The sequence below is a fragment of the Dipteris shenzhenensis genome, chromosome 14 (assembly GCF_047967505.1).
Source record: "Dipteris shenzhenensis isolate YYH24624 ecotype China chromosome 14, Dip_SZ_1.0, whole genome shotgun sequence".
NCBI lineage: Eukaryota > Viridiplantae > Streptophyta > Polypodiopsida > Gleicheniales > Dipteridaceae > Dipteris > Dipteris shenzhenensis.
The window spans coordinates 31551022-31568058 of NC_141609.1; the positions used below are offsets into that span (position 1 = coordinate 31551022).

Here is a 17037-nt window from a genome sequence, read left to right on the forward strand (position 1 = left end):
CTGGCCACCGACTTTTACAGGACCCTTTTTCAGCAGGAGCCACTTGCTCCTCGCACTCGTCGTGCCCGCGAGGAGGTGTGGAGACACACTCCTTCCTTGGTCCAGCCTAGCATGCAGGCGACGCTCTTGGCACCGTTTACCACGGATGAGATGCTGGAGGCCTTGATGGCCATCGATGGACAGAGATGCCCAGGTGAGGATGGGCTATCCCGGGCATTCTTCACCTCCTTCTGGGACCAGATCCATCAGCCCCTCTTAGCAGCTTTTCAGAGGATTTTCAGCAGCGGTTATATGCCAAAGAGCCTCTCCTCGGGATTGATTTGCCTCATCCCGAAGGGAGGAGATAGACAGGAGATCCGTCAGTGGCGCCCAATCACTCTCCTTACCACTGCCTACAAAATCCTAGCCAAGATGATCAGCGCCAGAGTTCGGCCTCTACTTCCAGACATCATTCACGACACTCAGACAGGCTTTGTTCAGGATCGCAGTATCCTGGACAATGTCTTCACCTTTTCAGAGGCGGCAGAGTGGGCTCAGCACAGCGGATCACACCTTGCCATCCTACTTCTCGACTTTGAGAAGGCCTACGATCGGGTGGACTGGTCCTTTCTGGAGGGGACTCTGGAGCGGCTAGGTTTCCCAGCAGGTTGGATTCAGGGCATTTCAGCTTTGTACAGGACAGCCTCTAGCAGAGTCATCATTGGAGGCAGGATGGGAGAGCGTTTTGGCTTGGAGAGATCAGTGCGTCAGGGCTGCCCCCTTGCCCCTTACCTGTTTCTCTTCTTCGCCGAGGCTATGACTTACTATCTCCGGGCGAGGTCTACAGGGATCAGGGGTGTTCGCCTCCCCCTCCGCGAGGACACGGAGCTCTTGGACTTGGAGTACGCGGATGACACAGCCCTGTATGTCCAGGACGATGAGTTGATGCTGGAGAGGGTGAGGTTGGCCCTGGAGGTCTTCTATTCGGCTGCTGGTGCGAAAATCAACTGGAACAAATCAGTTGGTTTCCTCACAGACCCCGGGGCGCGTTCTCAGTGGGGGAGGTTTTTGGGTTTCAGGTGGATCCCGCGGGGACAGACAGCTAGATACTTGGGTTTTCAAGTCGGCCTGGACATCACGCCAGCTCAGCAGTTTCTCCCGGTGCTAGATTCCATCCGACGGAAGCTGGCTTTCTGGAGCACTGCTAAGCTTTCCCTTGCAGGTCGTGCCTTGGTAGTCAACCAAGTCCTCCTTGCCACAGCTTGGTATGTGGCTTCCTGTTGGTGTTTCTCGAGATCCAGTGTGGCACAGCTTAGGAGGCTGGTTCGGAACTTCCTTTGGTCCGGGGAGGATGGCCTCAGAGATACCAGAGCCAGGGTTGCTTGGCAGACAGTTATTCTTCCGCAGGCTGAGGGAGGCCTGGGAGTCATCGATCCAGAGTTGCAGAGTCAGGCCTTGCTAGGCAAGTTAGTCATCCGCGGTTTGACCCCGGGGGGGCAGACGTGGAAGATGCTACTTCAGCAGGGGGTCGGTTCTTGTGTCCCGCGACGAGGTGGAGAGTGGCTCCCATCCCTCAGGTGGATCTTCACTTCCGCCCCACTTACTCAGCCCCGTTCCCCACTCGTTCGTAGCCTCCTCATGGTTTGGAGGCGGCTCCGCCTCAGTCTCATTCAGTCCCCTCCCCGCTGTCAGGAGGAGATTGATCGCCAGCCGCTTATCTGGAACGATCAGGTCAGAGATGCCGAGGGCCTTCAGTTGGGGGGGGGGAGAGATCACACATCAGGTGGGATGGTTGGATGAGGGGGCCAGCCCGGTCCCTTCGAGTTTGGAGGGACACGTACAGATATTTGGAGACGGCTGATCTCGCAGACGCCGCAAGAGGTGTTCGTGGAGCCCAGGCGAGACGCACGGAGATCGACGGCGCGATCCCAGCTGATTGGTTGGTTCCACCGGAGCCTCAGATCCTCATGCCTGGTGACGATCGTTGGCTGGGACAGTTCACCCCCCGTGGCATCCCACTGGTGGTCGCAGGACGTATGGTCGACTCCTCTATTTCTTTCTTCGCGGTTATGGGGGATGGACGACTCAGGAGAGAGGATGCACTCATCGACCCCCTACTCCCATGGCAGAGGGTTCGGATCGTAGGCCTTTTGGGGAAGGTCTGGCGTACCGACCCTAGCATTGAGCAAGATCAGCTGCAGCTTTGGCGACTCTAGCTCTGGGAGGGGTGGGCCTTGTCAGAGCTTGAGTGGGACCCAGGAGAGTGGAGCTAGCCAGAGGTTGTGACAGGACAGGGGCCGACCTCCTTCTTCGCCTACAGCACGACTTTGGGCAGGCGAGTTCTTGGGAGGATGCAGAGTCGCCCCCCCACCCAGCGGCCTAGCTGGTATGCACAGGGTATTTCCAGATTCTTTTTGCAGGCCTTCTGGAAGGCCTTGTGGGAGAGCTGGCGGCCGCGGAAGATCTCCTACTTCCTGTGGCTTCTCGCCCACAAAGGTCTTCCGGTGGGGAGCTGGTTGAGACAGATAGGCCAGGACGGACGCTGTCAGATCTGCCATGTGGTTGAGGAGTCACCAAAGCACTGCCTGTGGAGCTGCACTCGCGCCCAGGAAGTGTGGAGGTGGACTTTCGGGATTCTCACTCGCGCAGCACCAGAGCTAGGCTTGATCACGTGGGGCGCGTTCTGTTGGTGCAGCACCGCACCTGGTCTACATCACTTATTCGAGGCATGCCAGCAGGACCCCACTTTCCTTATCACGCAGGGTACATGGGGGCTGCTCGAGGGTATCCCGCAGCACCTAGCAGAGGCGGATACAGGAGTTCAGGAGAGGCAGCCAGTCTGGGAGATTATCAGCAGCATAGCAGGGTGGCACATTTGGACCTCGCGTTGCGCGCAGATCCTCGGTGGCACCTCCTTATCGACTGCCCAGGTCATGACTGATATTTGGTGCGAGATTATTCATACCCTCAGAGGCCAGTGGGACCAGATTCAGGGAGATTCCCGGTCCGGTCAAGAGAAGCGGAGACGCTTCCTTCGGGCTTGGAACACTCAGGGCCTCTTCTTCGAGCAGACCTCGCAGGGCCTTCAGTGGTGCTACTCACCACCCCGATGGCTGTTCATTCACACTCGCCTTATCCCGACGTGAGAGAGTGATTTATTGTGTTACCTTTTAGGGCTGTGTCCGATTTGTGTACGCAGCCCGTCAGCTACAAGCTGACTTTTTGTATCTTGTTCTCGAAGAAATATAATTAGCACTGTTTTTTCGGTAAAAAAATATGCTAAAAAAGCTGAAAAGAAAACATATGATAGCTGCTCCATTAAAGAACAGCTAGTACAGGAAAGCTAAAAACAGTGAAAGAACACTTCAGCTGGGCCACAGAAAGATCTCCCATGAAATGCACGTCCTAAAGGGAGCGATGCAAGAATGAATGGAAGAGATTATAAATATCCACAATGGAGTGTCCGTAAAGCCAAGAGTTACCGGCATGATATAAAGACCATAGTGCCCAATAACGACACCAACTGAAAAACTGAATATAGTCCGACGTAGAGGCATAGATGATAAGCTTTCTTGACAGTAAGATCCACAAAGAGAGTAGAATAACCCATAATGCATCGATCAAATCTCCAAACCATTAGAGATGGTCATTAAATAATGGGGAACACACTAAAAAGGAAGCATCATGATAGTAAGAATATGCCAGATAGGCATGTGATGCATGCCCCCAAGCAAAATTGTCTCTTGGCCTGTGGAAACGAAAGAGTAAGACCCCTATCATCCACCACATCATCCACCGTAAATACCCAATCAATCTAGAAAATAAGCCTTCCTAGGCTGAAGATGAGCCAACAGTGGATCAAAGACACGGCTCCAATGCATACTCTGCAAATAGAGTGTATTTCTTGGGATTTGGGGGACAGCCTGACAATGCAAATGTTCCAGAAGAAGCTGCCAATCATAGAGCAGACGAGTAGGAAATGGACAGCCTGGGATGGAGCCATATAGATGCCCGAAAATAACATCAGATAGAGTAGGAATCCACTTTCCAAAAGCGTCAATGAAGTGAACTAAACAAGAAGGAGAGCACAAGTGTCCATGGCTGACGCTGCTCAAGAAAAGTAGAGATTAGCCTTGCGAACTATCACATTAGTGTCAATATTCAAAATATTTAAACCCCAATTGCTCCTTTGAGGCTGTGGATACTTTCTCTAGTAGTACAAGCTCTCAAAACTTTATTCATCTTCTTACTATGAACAAGAAAGCAAGTTCTTCTTGTACTTTGGAAGCCGAAGCGACTTACGTGTGCCACAGGCATTCCATGGCCCTAGATATGAATATATTCAAAATATTCAAAATATGGCCAAACCTTCCTTAGGTTCTTGTTTTAGTGGATACACAACCCACAAAGTTTGTGCCACAAGTCCAAATGGTTTTTAAACCCATCCTTGAGGAATTATCTCATGAATTGGATGGGCCAAAGTTTTGAACTTATGGCAAAAACTAAAGGATATCACAAAGAATTAGCCATATGGTCAAAATTTTGGCCATATGCTCAAACCTTCTTTTGGTTCTTGTTTTTGCAGATACACAACCCACAAAATTTTTGCCACAAAATTGCTCCTTTGAGGCTGTGGATACTTTCTCTAGAAGTACAAGCTCTCAAAACTTTATTCATCTTCTTACTATGAACAAGAAAAAAAGTTCTTCTTGTACTTTGGAAGCTGAAGCAACTTACGTGCGCCACAGGCATTCCATGGCCCTAGATATGAATTTCTCAATGTCTGTAAAAGACCAAGGAATCGATGGCAAGTGAAATTGTACATAGGCCATAACAATAGACTGTACTATTTGAAGACGGACATATAATGGCCATTTGGACAGCTTCCAATATTATATCTTATGAAACAGCTTCTGTAAAACCCATAGTCTTTCTTGTGGCAAAGAAATATGCCAACCAATGGGGTAGCCCAAATGGCACACAATCTAAATCTGAAGGCAACATCAATCCATGCCATAAAATGTGGTGACAATCACATGCATGGAGAGGAAGAAGTTTGGATTTGGCAAAGTTCACCTTCAATCTAGCTGCAAGGCCAAATAAGTGAAGGGCATGCATAAGATGTCTAACATCTGCTTCAGATATCCTAAGAAAAAAGAAGCAATCATCGGCATAGGCCTGACTAACCAAGGGAGCACGTCCAAGAATATCAATGCCATGTAAATGATGTCGAGAGACAAAATCATCCATATGCATCAAAAAGGGATGTGTAGCAATGGCAAAAAACAGAGCACTGAGCGGATAGCCTTGATGGACAGAGCGTGCTAATGACCATGAAGAAGAGAGAGAATCAGATGAAAGACAAGATGTTGCGCCACCATCATAAAGCCAGTAAACCACCTTTTGCATTTTAGGCCCAAAACCCAACCGCTGCATGACATTTGCAATGAAGTCCCATCTGATCGTATCAAACACACACAAGACACTTTTTTTTTGGGTGAAATCCATGTCTTTTTATATTAGAAGAGGCTGTCCCCAAAGTGGAGACCAGCAAATACAAGATCAGAAAATTTCATTCACACACCCCTCTTTTTTTTTTTGGTGACAAGAAACTATGAAACTGTCCCCGCAAAAACAAGGGACAAGCAGTTACAACATCAAAAGATCTCCAGACCCGTGCATGCAGGCAGTCAAAGAATGATTGCACTAGAGAAGGACGGAAGAAATGATACTTAGAGAGGTCAGGGTCACCAAAGACTCTACGATTATGGGCCTTCCATAGACTCCATAGTACACAAAAACGGACCCAAGGAAACAAAAGACCAAATCCCTTCCTGAACAAGATGAACACCAAAACCCTACCCAAACAGGATGAACACCAAAGATCCAGAATAGCGCACGTGCACACACACACACACACACACATGCAGACACATACATGTATCTATAGAGAGATATATGTATGTATGCTTACATAAAAATGCATGATTTTTTAAAGCATAATTCTTATTTGTAGTTTATTTTTTAGTGAATTAATAGTTCTTTGAAATTATTAGAAATTTTCTTAAAGTAATATTGTTAAATTTACGGTTTTAAGATTATTTTGAACTTTAAATATATAATAACACAAATTTTAATATTACAAATAAGAATTTAACATCAATATAAAATTATAAATTAAATATTTTAAAAAACTTTTAATGATGGGGGCGTTGACAAGATGGAATGGTGTTGCCACGTGCCCTGTTGGATCTATAGGTGTCGCCTCCTGCCGACGGCCACCTTTTCTATTGCTCTAGATCTGCCCCCTTCCAATCTAGTTCCATGCTTTGTACTTGGCACCATCTATTGCAATCCTTTTCTTTTGTGAGGTGTTGCCATTGTGGCACCCCTCCCTCTCTCTCTTCTTTGGGAATCTTCTGCCCTAGGTCTTGCTCCCTCATGCTCTCGGGGGCTTACAAATGGGGAGGTGACCTTTCCAACACCCCTCTCACCCACACTTCGAGGGCCGATGCCAACATGTTGAGGACGTTGTCCTAGTAGTTGCCATGATGGAACCCTCTGGAAAAATTCAGTGTTGATATGATGAGGTGGCAAGACAATTAGGTTGATTGGTGTGAGACCATAACTACAGGCTCCTTTTTTGTCAAAACCCTCTCATTGAAACCTTACACAGCTAGGGTGAGACCTCAACGCTTTACAATCAAGGAGACCTATCTTGCCAAACCAATCCCTATATCCCTAACTCGTATAGTTACTAAATCAAGGTCCATACCAAACAGACATGGGAATGATGGCCATACCTCGAAACACCCGATGAGCATTTGACAAAACCATGAATAATGTTGGAAAATGGATAACCTTGAACCGCAAGAACTTGCGACTAAGTCAAGGCTACAGGGCAAGTGTAGGCCAAGGAACGTAGTGAGAAGTCTTGTTTCTAATTAATTTAAATATAATTGAAGAAGCACTTACACCTAAGGCTAGTTGTAAGAATAAGTCATCTCGACCTTACATTAGCCTAAGGATGTGATTCCATATGTGAACCCTATTTAAGGCAAAAAATGGGATTGAAGCACTAAAAACTTGTGTTGATTCAAGCCGCCACATTTTGTAGTCTTTGAGAGGGCCCCCTCTTGCAAGTCATACGAAGGCTAGCTCCCTCTCACAAACTCCACGAGACTAAGACTACCTTAGCCGTTAAATTCCCACTCCCCCTTTAGCAACCTATTGCTTCTAGCACCCTCCAAGAACCATTCTTCTTCCTTCATAACCTCTACTCACGCCCAAACACCCTCCTTGATGTGGCCAACTCTAGCAGCCCTGAACTCCTCTCTAAACCTTGCAACCACATATGAATTGAGAAGGCTTTGTCTCAACTCCACTTGGAATTTTGACACTTAACACCATCTCTTACCCGGTCCCCATTTCTAATCCTACACCATGCTCTTATTCTTATAAGTTACAATCATAAGAACCATGCACTCACTAGGATCCCCATCCTCTCAATCATAAGGCTTAAACCCCCTTTCTCTGTACATACGACATGGGAAACACTGTTTAAATGTTGCAACTTTGAGTGAAGGTGGGACAAATCTCACTGTCATACGTGTGACAAGTCATCGTTTCATATAAATTTCCAAATATCTTACCTCATTGTGAAATGTCTTTACTAGCCTTAACAATGAAATGCATACATCTTACAAACATTATTATTAGAATTGACTCCAACTTAGAACTCTCATGGGGATCCTTGCAATACGAGAACCATCTAGGTAGATACCATTCAATACCAGGAGCCCAACAAACATTGTTACTAGAAATGATGCCAACATAGAATTCTCATGGGGATCCTTGCTCTCATTTTCCAATTTTGAGAACCATCTAGGTAAATGCCATTCAATATCAAGTAGGTAAATACCATTTAATATCGAGAGCCCTTGGAGTAAGCCGTATAAGTTATCTCTCCTTTTACTTTTGCTTTAGTAAAAAGGTAATGGTAGAGTGGACAAAAGGGATCTGCTAGCATGATTGGTTGTTACCCAAAGTTATGCAAGCATTCAAGGTGGATATAGGATTACAAAATAAACATTATGGATGTAGTCTTGATGCACAAAGTTCCTCATAGAGCTACAATAGATAAACACTACAATGCCAGCACAGACTACATTCTATGACAGCCCTCCTTCATGTTTTAAGTGCCCATGAAGATATGCACATCATATCTTCCGGTATCAGTATTCAAACACTATACTTGGAAAAAATAAATAAGACCCTTCTTTTGACTTTCAGAATTGCAAATTCGTTTGTTTAAATGGCACCAAAGACTCTTGCCCACTCTCTAGAAAATGCAAATTGTGATCTGTTGATGAATTAGCTTACCTCAAGGCGCTTTGAGAAGGGAAGATTGGAAATAAATTTTACATTTGAAGCAATCTCCTCAAGAACATACAGCTCGTCAAATGTCCTCTCTTGAAAACTTTCATTAGCATCACAACCCAAGTTAGATTCTTATAACCATCTCTATATGCAAAAAGGAAAATTAGCATTACCAAAATTATTTTACCAAATATTACAGCAATACATACTATCTCACCATTGAAAATTTTGCATGCAAAGTAACAAAAGAAAGAGCAAAGAGAAGAGGTGCTGAAGAAGGAAGAGAAAGAAAGATTTCTTAACGTCTACAAAAGGCCAATGAGACCAAGCACTGAAATACATGATGCTTGTACACCCCATGTAAGGGAGGTAGATGGCCCATAGTCTTGGTGAATTACAATATATCGCCATGGCTAGCAATAAAGAAGAGATACCTCATGCTTGCCCTACTTGTGTTAGGGAAGAACAAGGCCAAAAATATGGACATGTACATGGCACCCTTGATCGAGGAGCTGCGGACCCATCGAGGGACATACGTGTCTTTGATATTTTTAAAGCCCCGAGGAGGGCAGTAAACATTTTCATCAGGGGAATTTTGATGTAGACCATGCATGATTCTCGAAGATATGGGGAGTGCACAGGTACGTTTCAATGCATGTGTATAAATACCTTTATGCTTTATTGTGGTGTGATCTATGCATGTCTAACGACCTATTTGTGCATGGATATAGCCCTCGACGCTCTTCAAGTATTCAACCTCTCACCATCGACAAGCAGCATGGAGGACATAACAATTGAAGAAGCAATGAGTAGGGACGATCAAAATCCTTAAGAACATGAACAACGCCACCGCAACAACAACAATGGTAGACGACACTCGGTAAATTGGAAATGCCAAAGTACAATGGATGAGGGGACCCTGCCAGGTTTCTTTAACTCTTCGACGTAGCATGTTGTGCTGGAGGTGACCAATCAAATGAAACCAAAGCTGCTTGGTTCCCGCTAGCACACCTCTATGTCATGTGCAAAAAACAAAACATAAAAATAGAGCAGAGCTACATCTCAAAGCAATGGATGTAGGTCAAGGTAGCCAAACGTCTCTTGAAGATCTGCATCTTCCAACCTTCAACCTATTGTGTTGGTCTCACATCATACACATGGACGTCTTGAAACAATCCACTATGCAGTAGTCTCTTGCACAGTATAAGACCCGTCTATACTGCCCCTTTAGGTAGCATTGGAGGGAACCGCGAGGCAGCCTAGCATTAGCAGGCTACAAAGAGAGTACCGTGGATGGGGCACCCCATATGCTCATTGGCCTTGTCTCTATCCTCATGGCGATTTGGTGCATATGAGTACTGTGCATAGGATCCCACATCCGAGATCGTCCCCTTTCTCCTTTGTGAAGAAGTCGTTCATAGACTCCCCTCATATCTTGAAATCCTTGTTCAAAGAGACATTGGTATCTCTTTTGGATCTCATAATATCAAGGACATCTCATAAGCACATGCTCATTTGTTCCAACCTCCTGCATGTAACAAAGTATGAAGTTTTGACTCACAGCGCCAGCACGTGGCATCCAACTTTCAACCAATCCCAATGTGGAATTTGAGATGAGGTTTAAAGCTCACCCATGGTGGCACACTAAGAGAATACTAGGAGATGGCCAAGGGACATGCCTTGAGAATGGAACCATCTCATAGATAATGAGTACTAGCATCTCCCATCGCCATCTGCCACAAGCTGCATAAATGATGAGAGAGCCTACCATGGCAACTTCTGCCTTCCCACCAAGGTCACATCATACTCTCTGCCATGTCCATATATGTGATAATCTGAAATGGGATATCTAGATATATGTACTCTGTGACAAACCATGCAAGTATAGTATCATGTGGAGTGCAGCTCTTCCCATCAATCATAGCTAAGAGCAGCCCACTCCATGCCCATGAGATTCACTCCCTAGATAGTGTTGCCTTTAGCATTGCTGGTTTGACCTAAAAGTCAAACTGAAGGTTTTCCATTGCACATGCTAGAATTGGGTTTGAAAACGTTCTCTCTCCAATCTAGCCAGTGAGGCGAGCCCTCTCATCAATATGGCTCAAGAAATTGCTTTCATACCAAACCACAGTCCAAAGAGAGAGAGAGAGAGAGAGAGAGAGAGAGAGAGAGAGAGAGAGAAATATGTTTATTAACATCTGCAAAAGACCAAAAAGTCCTACGAGACCAAGAGCTGAAGTGGTCGTGGCAAGGGTCCCATCAAGATCCTTGGCATCTCTATAGCATGCCTAAGATTTGTCACTCTCTTCCTCCGCTTTGCTCCATGAGATGGACTCATGGACACCTTCAAGCAACCAAACGCACGACACGGAGAGCATGATGCCCCAAATAGGATGCCCACTTGCTGGTTTTGTAGATATCCTCTTACTTGTGTGGCAACTATGAAGAGTGGGCTCAAGATCTCGTGTCATACGGTGGCCACTCGGTATGCTTTCCCCCCCTAAAATAGCCTCTGATCCTCTGCTATCTAAGCCCCTAACTCACGACTAGTGTCCCTCTATGTCTGGTGACCTCAAGGAAAGAAAGTGCAGCATATTTGTGGTCTGAATAGTCAATGATGTAACTTATGTCCTAAACCTATGCTCAAAGAGACTGTGCTATCTTCCATGGATCTTGAAGGGCATCTCATCAACATATGCTCCTCTTGCATGTCAACTACCAACTTGTCTAAATGTGAAATCGATGGGATGATTTCCTTAGCTATCCCATAGCTATTTGTACAAAATCTAATTATTGGACCTGTAGGATCCGAGCCATCCTTGGTCAAGCAGAGAAAAAGGTCTTTGTAGAATGTCGCTTTGGTGGCATGTGGCCAATTTGGGGATACCCAAGTTTGCTGAAGTACACTTGCCATGAAACATCTACTGACCTGGTAAAGTAATAATCTGACCCTGGAGGGGTGTAACTTCGAACCAAAGTCCAAAGCAACACGGGCCAATCCCTCAAACAACCCATGTTAGCAGCTCACCTCCCAACATAGGCTCAGTACATCAAGCCACCCGTGCACCTGAGGTGTAGACCACCACGAGAGCCATCAAAACACACGTCCCATACCACATGCTCCTTCCTCTAGGCTACTGCCCCCTTGCCAATAGGTCAAATCCAAAGGAGAGTCCACCTCACTGACCCTCAATACTGAGCCTCTTATCGACCAAGCATTGGCTATCCTTAGCAATATGCCCTAAACTTAGGTTGCATGTCCAACATAGCTTTGGTTTAATTAGGGCCCACGCTTTGCCTATTTAGCTCTCATACCAAAATATCCACGCCAATATTCGGCTAGCTCAATCAATAGGACATAAACATCGTCCATGCAAATTCGGTCTCAACCCTAGGTTAATTAAAACACCTGCTTACACCACACCCTTACCCTAGGCCCAATCCAAAATCCTAGATTAGCCTGGCCTTCCCCAAGACAGTTCATCCGCCATAGTTAGTCCAATTATGAACATAAAATTCTCCCACCTTTAAAAATCGATTTACGCTAGCATAAATTAGGGTAGGAAAACAAATCAATTATTCTCAGACTATACTTCACATTCCAAAGTCGCATTCCATAAGGAGTATCCACAAGGTAGTTAACACAAAAAACTTGAAATATATGCATTTACCAAGCATAGTAAATTGGAGAAGTATAAGGTCTAGAATCCTCTAAGCAAACTCAAAATTTGATTCAAGCCCACCTACTCAATTCTCATCCGAGGTTTGAGTAAACCATATTCAACAAGGTTCCGATTTTGATATATCTCAGAATCATAGTAGTGTCATAACCTTTCAACGTCATGCCAATCATTGCTAAACTATACTTCTCTTTCAGATCTGGATTCACTATATAGTATTTGTAATATAACCCTCAAAATCCATCTGAACACCCGTAGGTACATGAGAGAAGTATCAATGCTCTTGGGAGATATAGGCACTGATCACTACACCTTCATTAATTTCCGTAACAAGAAGTTAATACTGACAACCATTCCACATATAATGATCATTTAATAAGCTCTTGCCACACTATCCAAAACCCATTGCGTATATATTTCCAAAAATCCATTTGGTACGTTTTTTTTTCAGACTGTCACATGCACCCCAACACTAGGGTGCATTGTGACACACTAGACTCATCATCACTACCCTCTCTCTCTCCCTCTCTCTACCATGTTCCTTCAATACTATATCATGAAAATTATCCACCCTGCATGCTACCAATGGTTTTAATATGACAATTTGATAGAGAACCTTCTCTAGCAGCTGTAATTTCTAGCCAGACAACTTTCTAGTGTTTGCTCCACCTACGTTTTCCTCTTAAAGTGGAAAACTCAGCTATACTTGCTTCTTGCCATTCTGATGCTTAGAGTCATATATCTATCCAGCAGACCTGCTCCCTGAATCATTACTACCAAAGCAGCTCTAGAGTGACTGGCCACTAAATCCTCGTCCTTAGCTGACGATTTGCTCCAAATGTACCCTCTGCTGTCCAAAGAATTTCAACCCCCGCATCATAGAAAGCTTTGAGCTTGAGCAAATCACTCTTCTGTAAGAGTGACAAATTCCATAAGATTTAAAGATTTAATGTTGTATTGTTCTAACTCCGGAAGATGTTTGCAGATCTCTTTTGATGATATCACAATGATTTGCTCATGTGCTGATACTCAATATGGCATACTATTTTGTTTATCAATTGCATGTTTGGTTATGTCTGTAAAACTTCAGTCTAATGTTATTAGGACACGCAGATCGTAAAAGCTATAGTCCATAGCTTTGTCGTCTTGCTTTAAAACTCGGTAAGTAACAAGGATGGTCCTCCTCTCACTTAGAGTTAGTTTGTATCTTCCATACACAAATTTCCAAGGGTATACAAGTTATATTGTACTGAACTTCATTGATTCAATGACAAGTTTGTGCTCTATGTTTGCAATTCAAACCTGATACCATCTACGTCTTGTTTATGATGTTTACAGCTCAGTCTAACGTTATTTGGGCACTCAGATCATAATAGTCCATAGCTTTGCCATCTTGTTCGCACAACTTGCTAAGTAAAAAGGATGGGTCTCCTCTCAATTAGAGTTAGTACATCTTCCATATAGGGGGCAGGGGAGCAGGAGCGGTTGGGGTATTCATTCCCCCACCTCACCCCTCTAGCATAGGCCCTGGATATAAGTTATATATGTATTGAACTTCATTCATTCTGGGGAAAGTTAGTGCTCTATGTTTGCAAATTTAAACCTGCTACCATCTATTTCTTGTATATAATATGCAAAAAGATGACAAAGCTTAACAAGGACCTTTCATTCTTTTCTCAATTTTTCCCTAGGAGTACAATGGGCCATAGTAAGCAAAATATTCCAAAAGCAGCAATGGGAAGGGGGGTACCTTGAAGAGACATGGTAGCTAGCTAGGAACGGAATGGAAATATGGAAAGCATAATGAAAGGCAAAATGGAAAGGAAAGAAAGTACAAGTGCAAGGCAATAACCAAAATACTCACAATGTATTGATAGCTTGATGTTGACTGATGTGATAGACAATAGACAAGTACATCACTAGACTCTAGAAAGTCACAATGTCTATGGGATATCTCCCAATATGACACGTGGCATGTCTAGGACTCACCAGACTATAAAACCACACCTAGAACACTCATTTTAGACTCACTTTGGCTTCGTATTCCAACACTCCCCCATGAAGGCAAGGTAAGAGACTACTGGAATGGAACCAAGAACAGAACATGACAATGACGGTCATCAAAACTGTGCATGCCGGTCTAGAACTAGACATGGTTCCCACACAATCTCAGAGGTAAGTGAGCATGGCTCAGAGGCTAGTGAGAATAACATAGAAATCTCATCTAGCATGGCTCAAAGGCTCATCATGCATGGATGCATGACCAACTCAGAGGTCTAGGAGACCAATGCACGAACATCCTGGAACTCTCAAGCCAGGGCTGATAAACAAATAGACCTATCAAAGCCAACACATTTACTCCCACAGTACACCCCCCCTTCGCTTCATAACAGAACATGTTAGGAAGCCACACACCAAAATAGGAAAACCAAATACATCTTTTTAGGAGGACTATCCAAGGCAGAGGACCTTTAGATTCAATGAAAACCCAACACTCAATACATATCATTTTAGGGGGACTACCCAGGGCAGAGGACCCCAAAATACATCAAGCTGTAGAAATAATAAAAATAGATCTCTTAGGAGTAAGAGATGTCCTCCAAGTAGCCACTGCACATATGTGCACGTCGATGACTATGTCGATGAAGCACTAGGCATGGATGCCCCAAAATATGTGTCGGTGAAGTCCATGGAGTAGCTACATGGAGCAGTCATGGCATGACTCTCAAAATAGAAGATGGAGAGTCACCCAAAAGTCGATGTAGAGGCCTTGGGTACCATGAGCAATCGGAAAGTCGATCAATGCGAAGAACCTCAGGCACCAATCAGATAAGTAATATCGGGTGAGTCACAAGCACTCGAAGAGTCAATCAATGTGAAGCTCGAGCACCACGAGAACTCAAAGAAGCAATCGTCGATAGTCGAGAAATATCCAGAGCTCACATCGATCAGTACGGGCAATCATAGGTCGATGCTGGGCCGTGTCATGCTCGGGAGCTCTCGGGAGCTTACATCAATCTGTCCGGGCCAAGTGAGAGAGCAATGTCAGGAAGTAGAAGACCGATGCCAATGCCGGGAATGCGAGAGAGAGAGAATTCAGAGGCACATATGAGCTGTAGAAAAATGTGGGCAGTTTGGGCAGCTCATTGCAGGCACTTAGCAGAGAAATGGTGGCGGATTTGGCGACTTGCAGGAGCAGCAGCGTGGGTAGAGAGCGCAGCAGCAGTGTGGGCAGGAGCTGGAGCAGCAGTGTGGGCAGATTCAGGTCACCAAGAGCTTCGTGGTAGGCCAGCAAGAGCTGCGTGGTAGGGCCAGCAAGAGCTGCATGGGCAGCTTCGTGTGGTAAGGCAGCAAAGGCGGGTAGAAGAGCGAGCAGAATGGCGGGCTTGTTTGCTGCTTGCTGCGGGCTGAATGGCGAGTAGAGGAGCGGGCAGAAGATCCGCAGGATGGCGGGCAGAGAGGCGGCTCAATTGGATGAGCATTGGCGGTTACTGCAGCTCCACATGGTCCTTCCTTGCTGAGGCTCGAGGTCTTCGATGGTGAGGCTTGGGTAGGAGGAAAAGGGCTCAAGATGGAGAGGCAAAGGAAGAAGGGAGAAGGGAATACCATATGAAGAGACATGGTAGCTAGCTAGGAACGGAATGGAAATAAGGAAAGCATAATGAAAGGCAAAATGGAAAAAGAAAGTACAAGTGCAAGGCAATAACCAAAATACTCACAATGTATTGATAGCTTGATGTTGACTGATGTGATAGACAATAGACAAGTACAACACTATATAGTGTGACACTAGACTCTAGAAAGTCACAATGTCTATGGGATATCTCCCAATGTGACACGTGGCATGTCTAGGACTCACTAGACTATAAAACCACACCTAGACCACCTAGAACACTCATTTTAGACTCACTTTGGCTTCATATTCCAACATACCTTTTCCTTAAAACATTCCGCTGGCTTTCCAACTGAAAATGTGCCAAACCACGCCATCCTTTGGGCAATGCTAGTGCCTGCAAATAAGAAACAGAAAAGGAGACTATAAGATCTAAAAACACATTAAGGAACAATATGCAGTTCGTAGCTTTTGCAGAAAGAATTAGGCTAATCAGATTGAGTATTATCAGTATGAGGCAAAAAGGAATGGCTTTTCCAAGTAGGAATAAAAGACGTTTCATATTCTTGATGTATTCCAAAACAGTTTCATTCCTTGCCAATCACTGTTTTTGCACACAGCAGTTATTTACAGATGCTGAAAAGGAAAGTATGTGTTTTACCAAAAGGAATAGAGTCTGTAAAGCCTCAATCAAACTTGAGCCACCATATGCTGTATCAATGAATGTGGTGACATTTTTTTTTAAAATGCTATAGCATCCTAGCAGTAAAACATGAACAAGACTCCTGGATCATGGGACAAGGGCATTGAAAACAAGGGATGTGCATCACTCAGTTAGAACAGTGACATGGCTATCACAGCATCACCTTTAAGAGCAGAATCAGCATACTAAAAGGTATAGTCAATAAAGACAGAAACGGCATCAAAGAATGGTACTTAATTGCTAAATGTTACAAGAAATGCACCACTAGCACTGAGAACTTTGCCAGCAATATCACCACAAGGAATTGCACGGATGTACACTGCTGGAAGGATGAGCCTTTTCCAGCCAGTAAATTCAGCCCAATCAAATGTGGGGATGAACTAGATCCAGCATCAATATTGGAGTAGGTGGAAGTACGATGCAATGCAAGTAGGGCATTTGTAATGGGCTTTCATACAGGAGTCCAAAATTACTCCCACAAAGAATGTATTGAAGCATACCAGTTGTCACTGACAACAGACCTTATTAGTCAACTAATGAAAACCCCACATATTCATCAAAGGATTGATATCAACACCTATGGAGAAGTCGAGTTAGATTATGTGTATAAAAGAGGACACCAGACAAAACGAAAACACCAACGTGTCTATAAGGTATAACATGAAGCTGTGGCCCTGGTTTAT

General features: G+C 44.7%; 1 protein-coding gene across 5 annotated transcripts in view; it reads right to left on the minus strand.

The window, feature by feature from the left end:
• Positions 1-17037, minus strand: part of LOC147894474 (cAMP-dependent protein kinase regulatory subunit-like) — an 86185-nt gene that overhangs the window by 56875 nt on the left and 12273 nt on the right. For 4 of the 5 annotated variants that reach the window (XM_087385022.1, XM_087385020.1, XM_087385023.1 and 1 more), the window contains exons 3-4: positions 15972-16048; positions 8362-8458 (exon numbers count right to left, since the gene is read on the minus strand). In XM_087385022.1, coding sequence (XP_087241148.1) covers positions 8362-8458; positions 15972-16048 — 174 coding nt within the window. Of the gene's footprint in view, positions 1-8361; positions 8459-15971; positions 16049-17037 lie in introns of those variants that run through there. The other variant, XM_087385021.1, reaches the window with a different exon arrangement.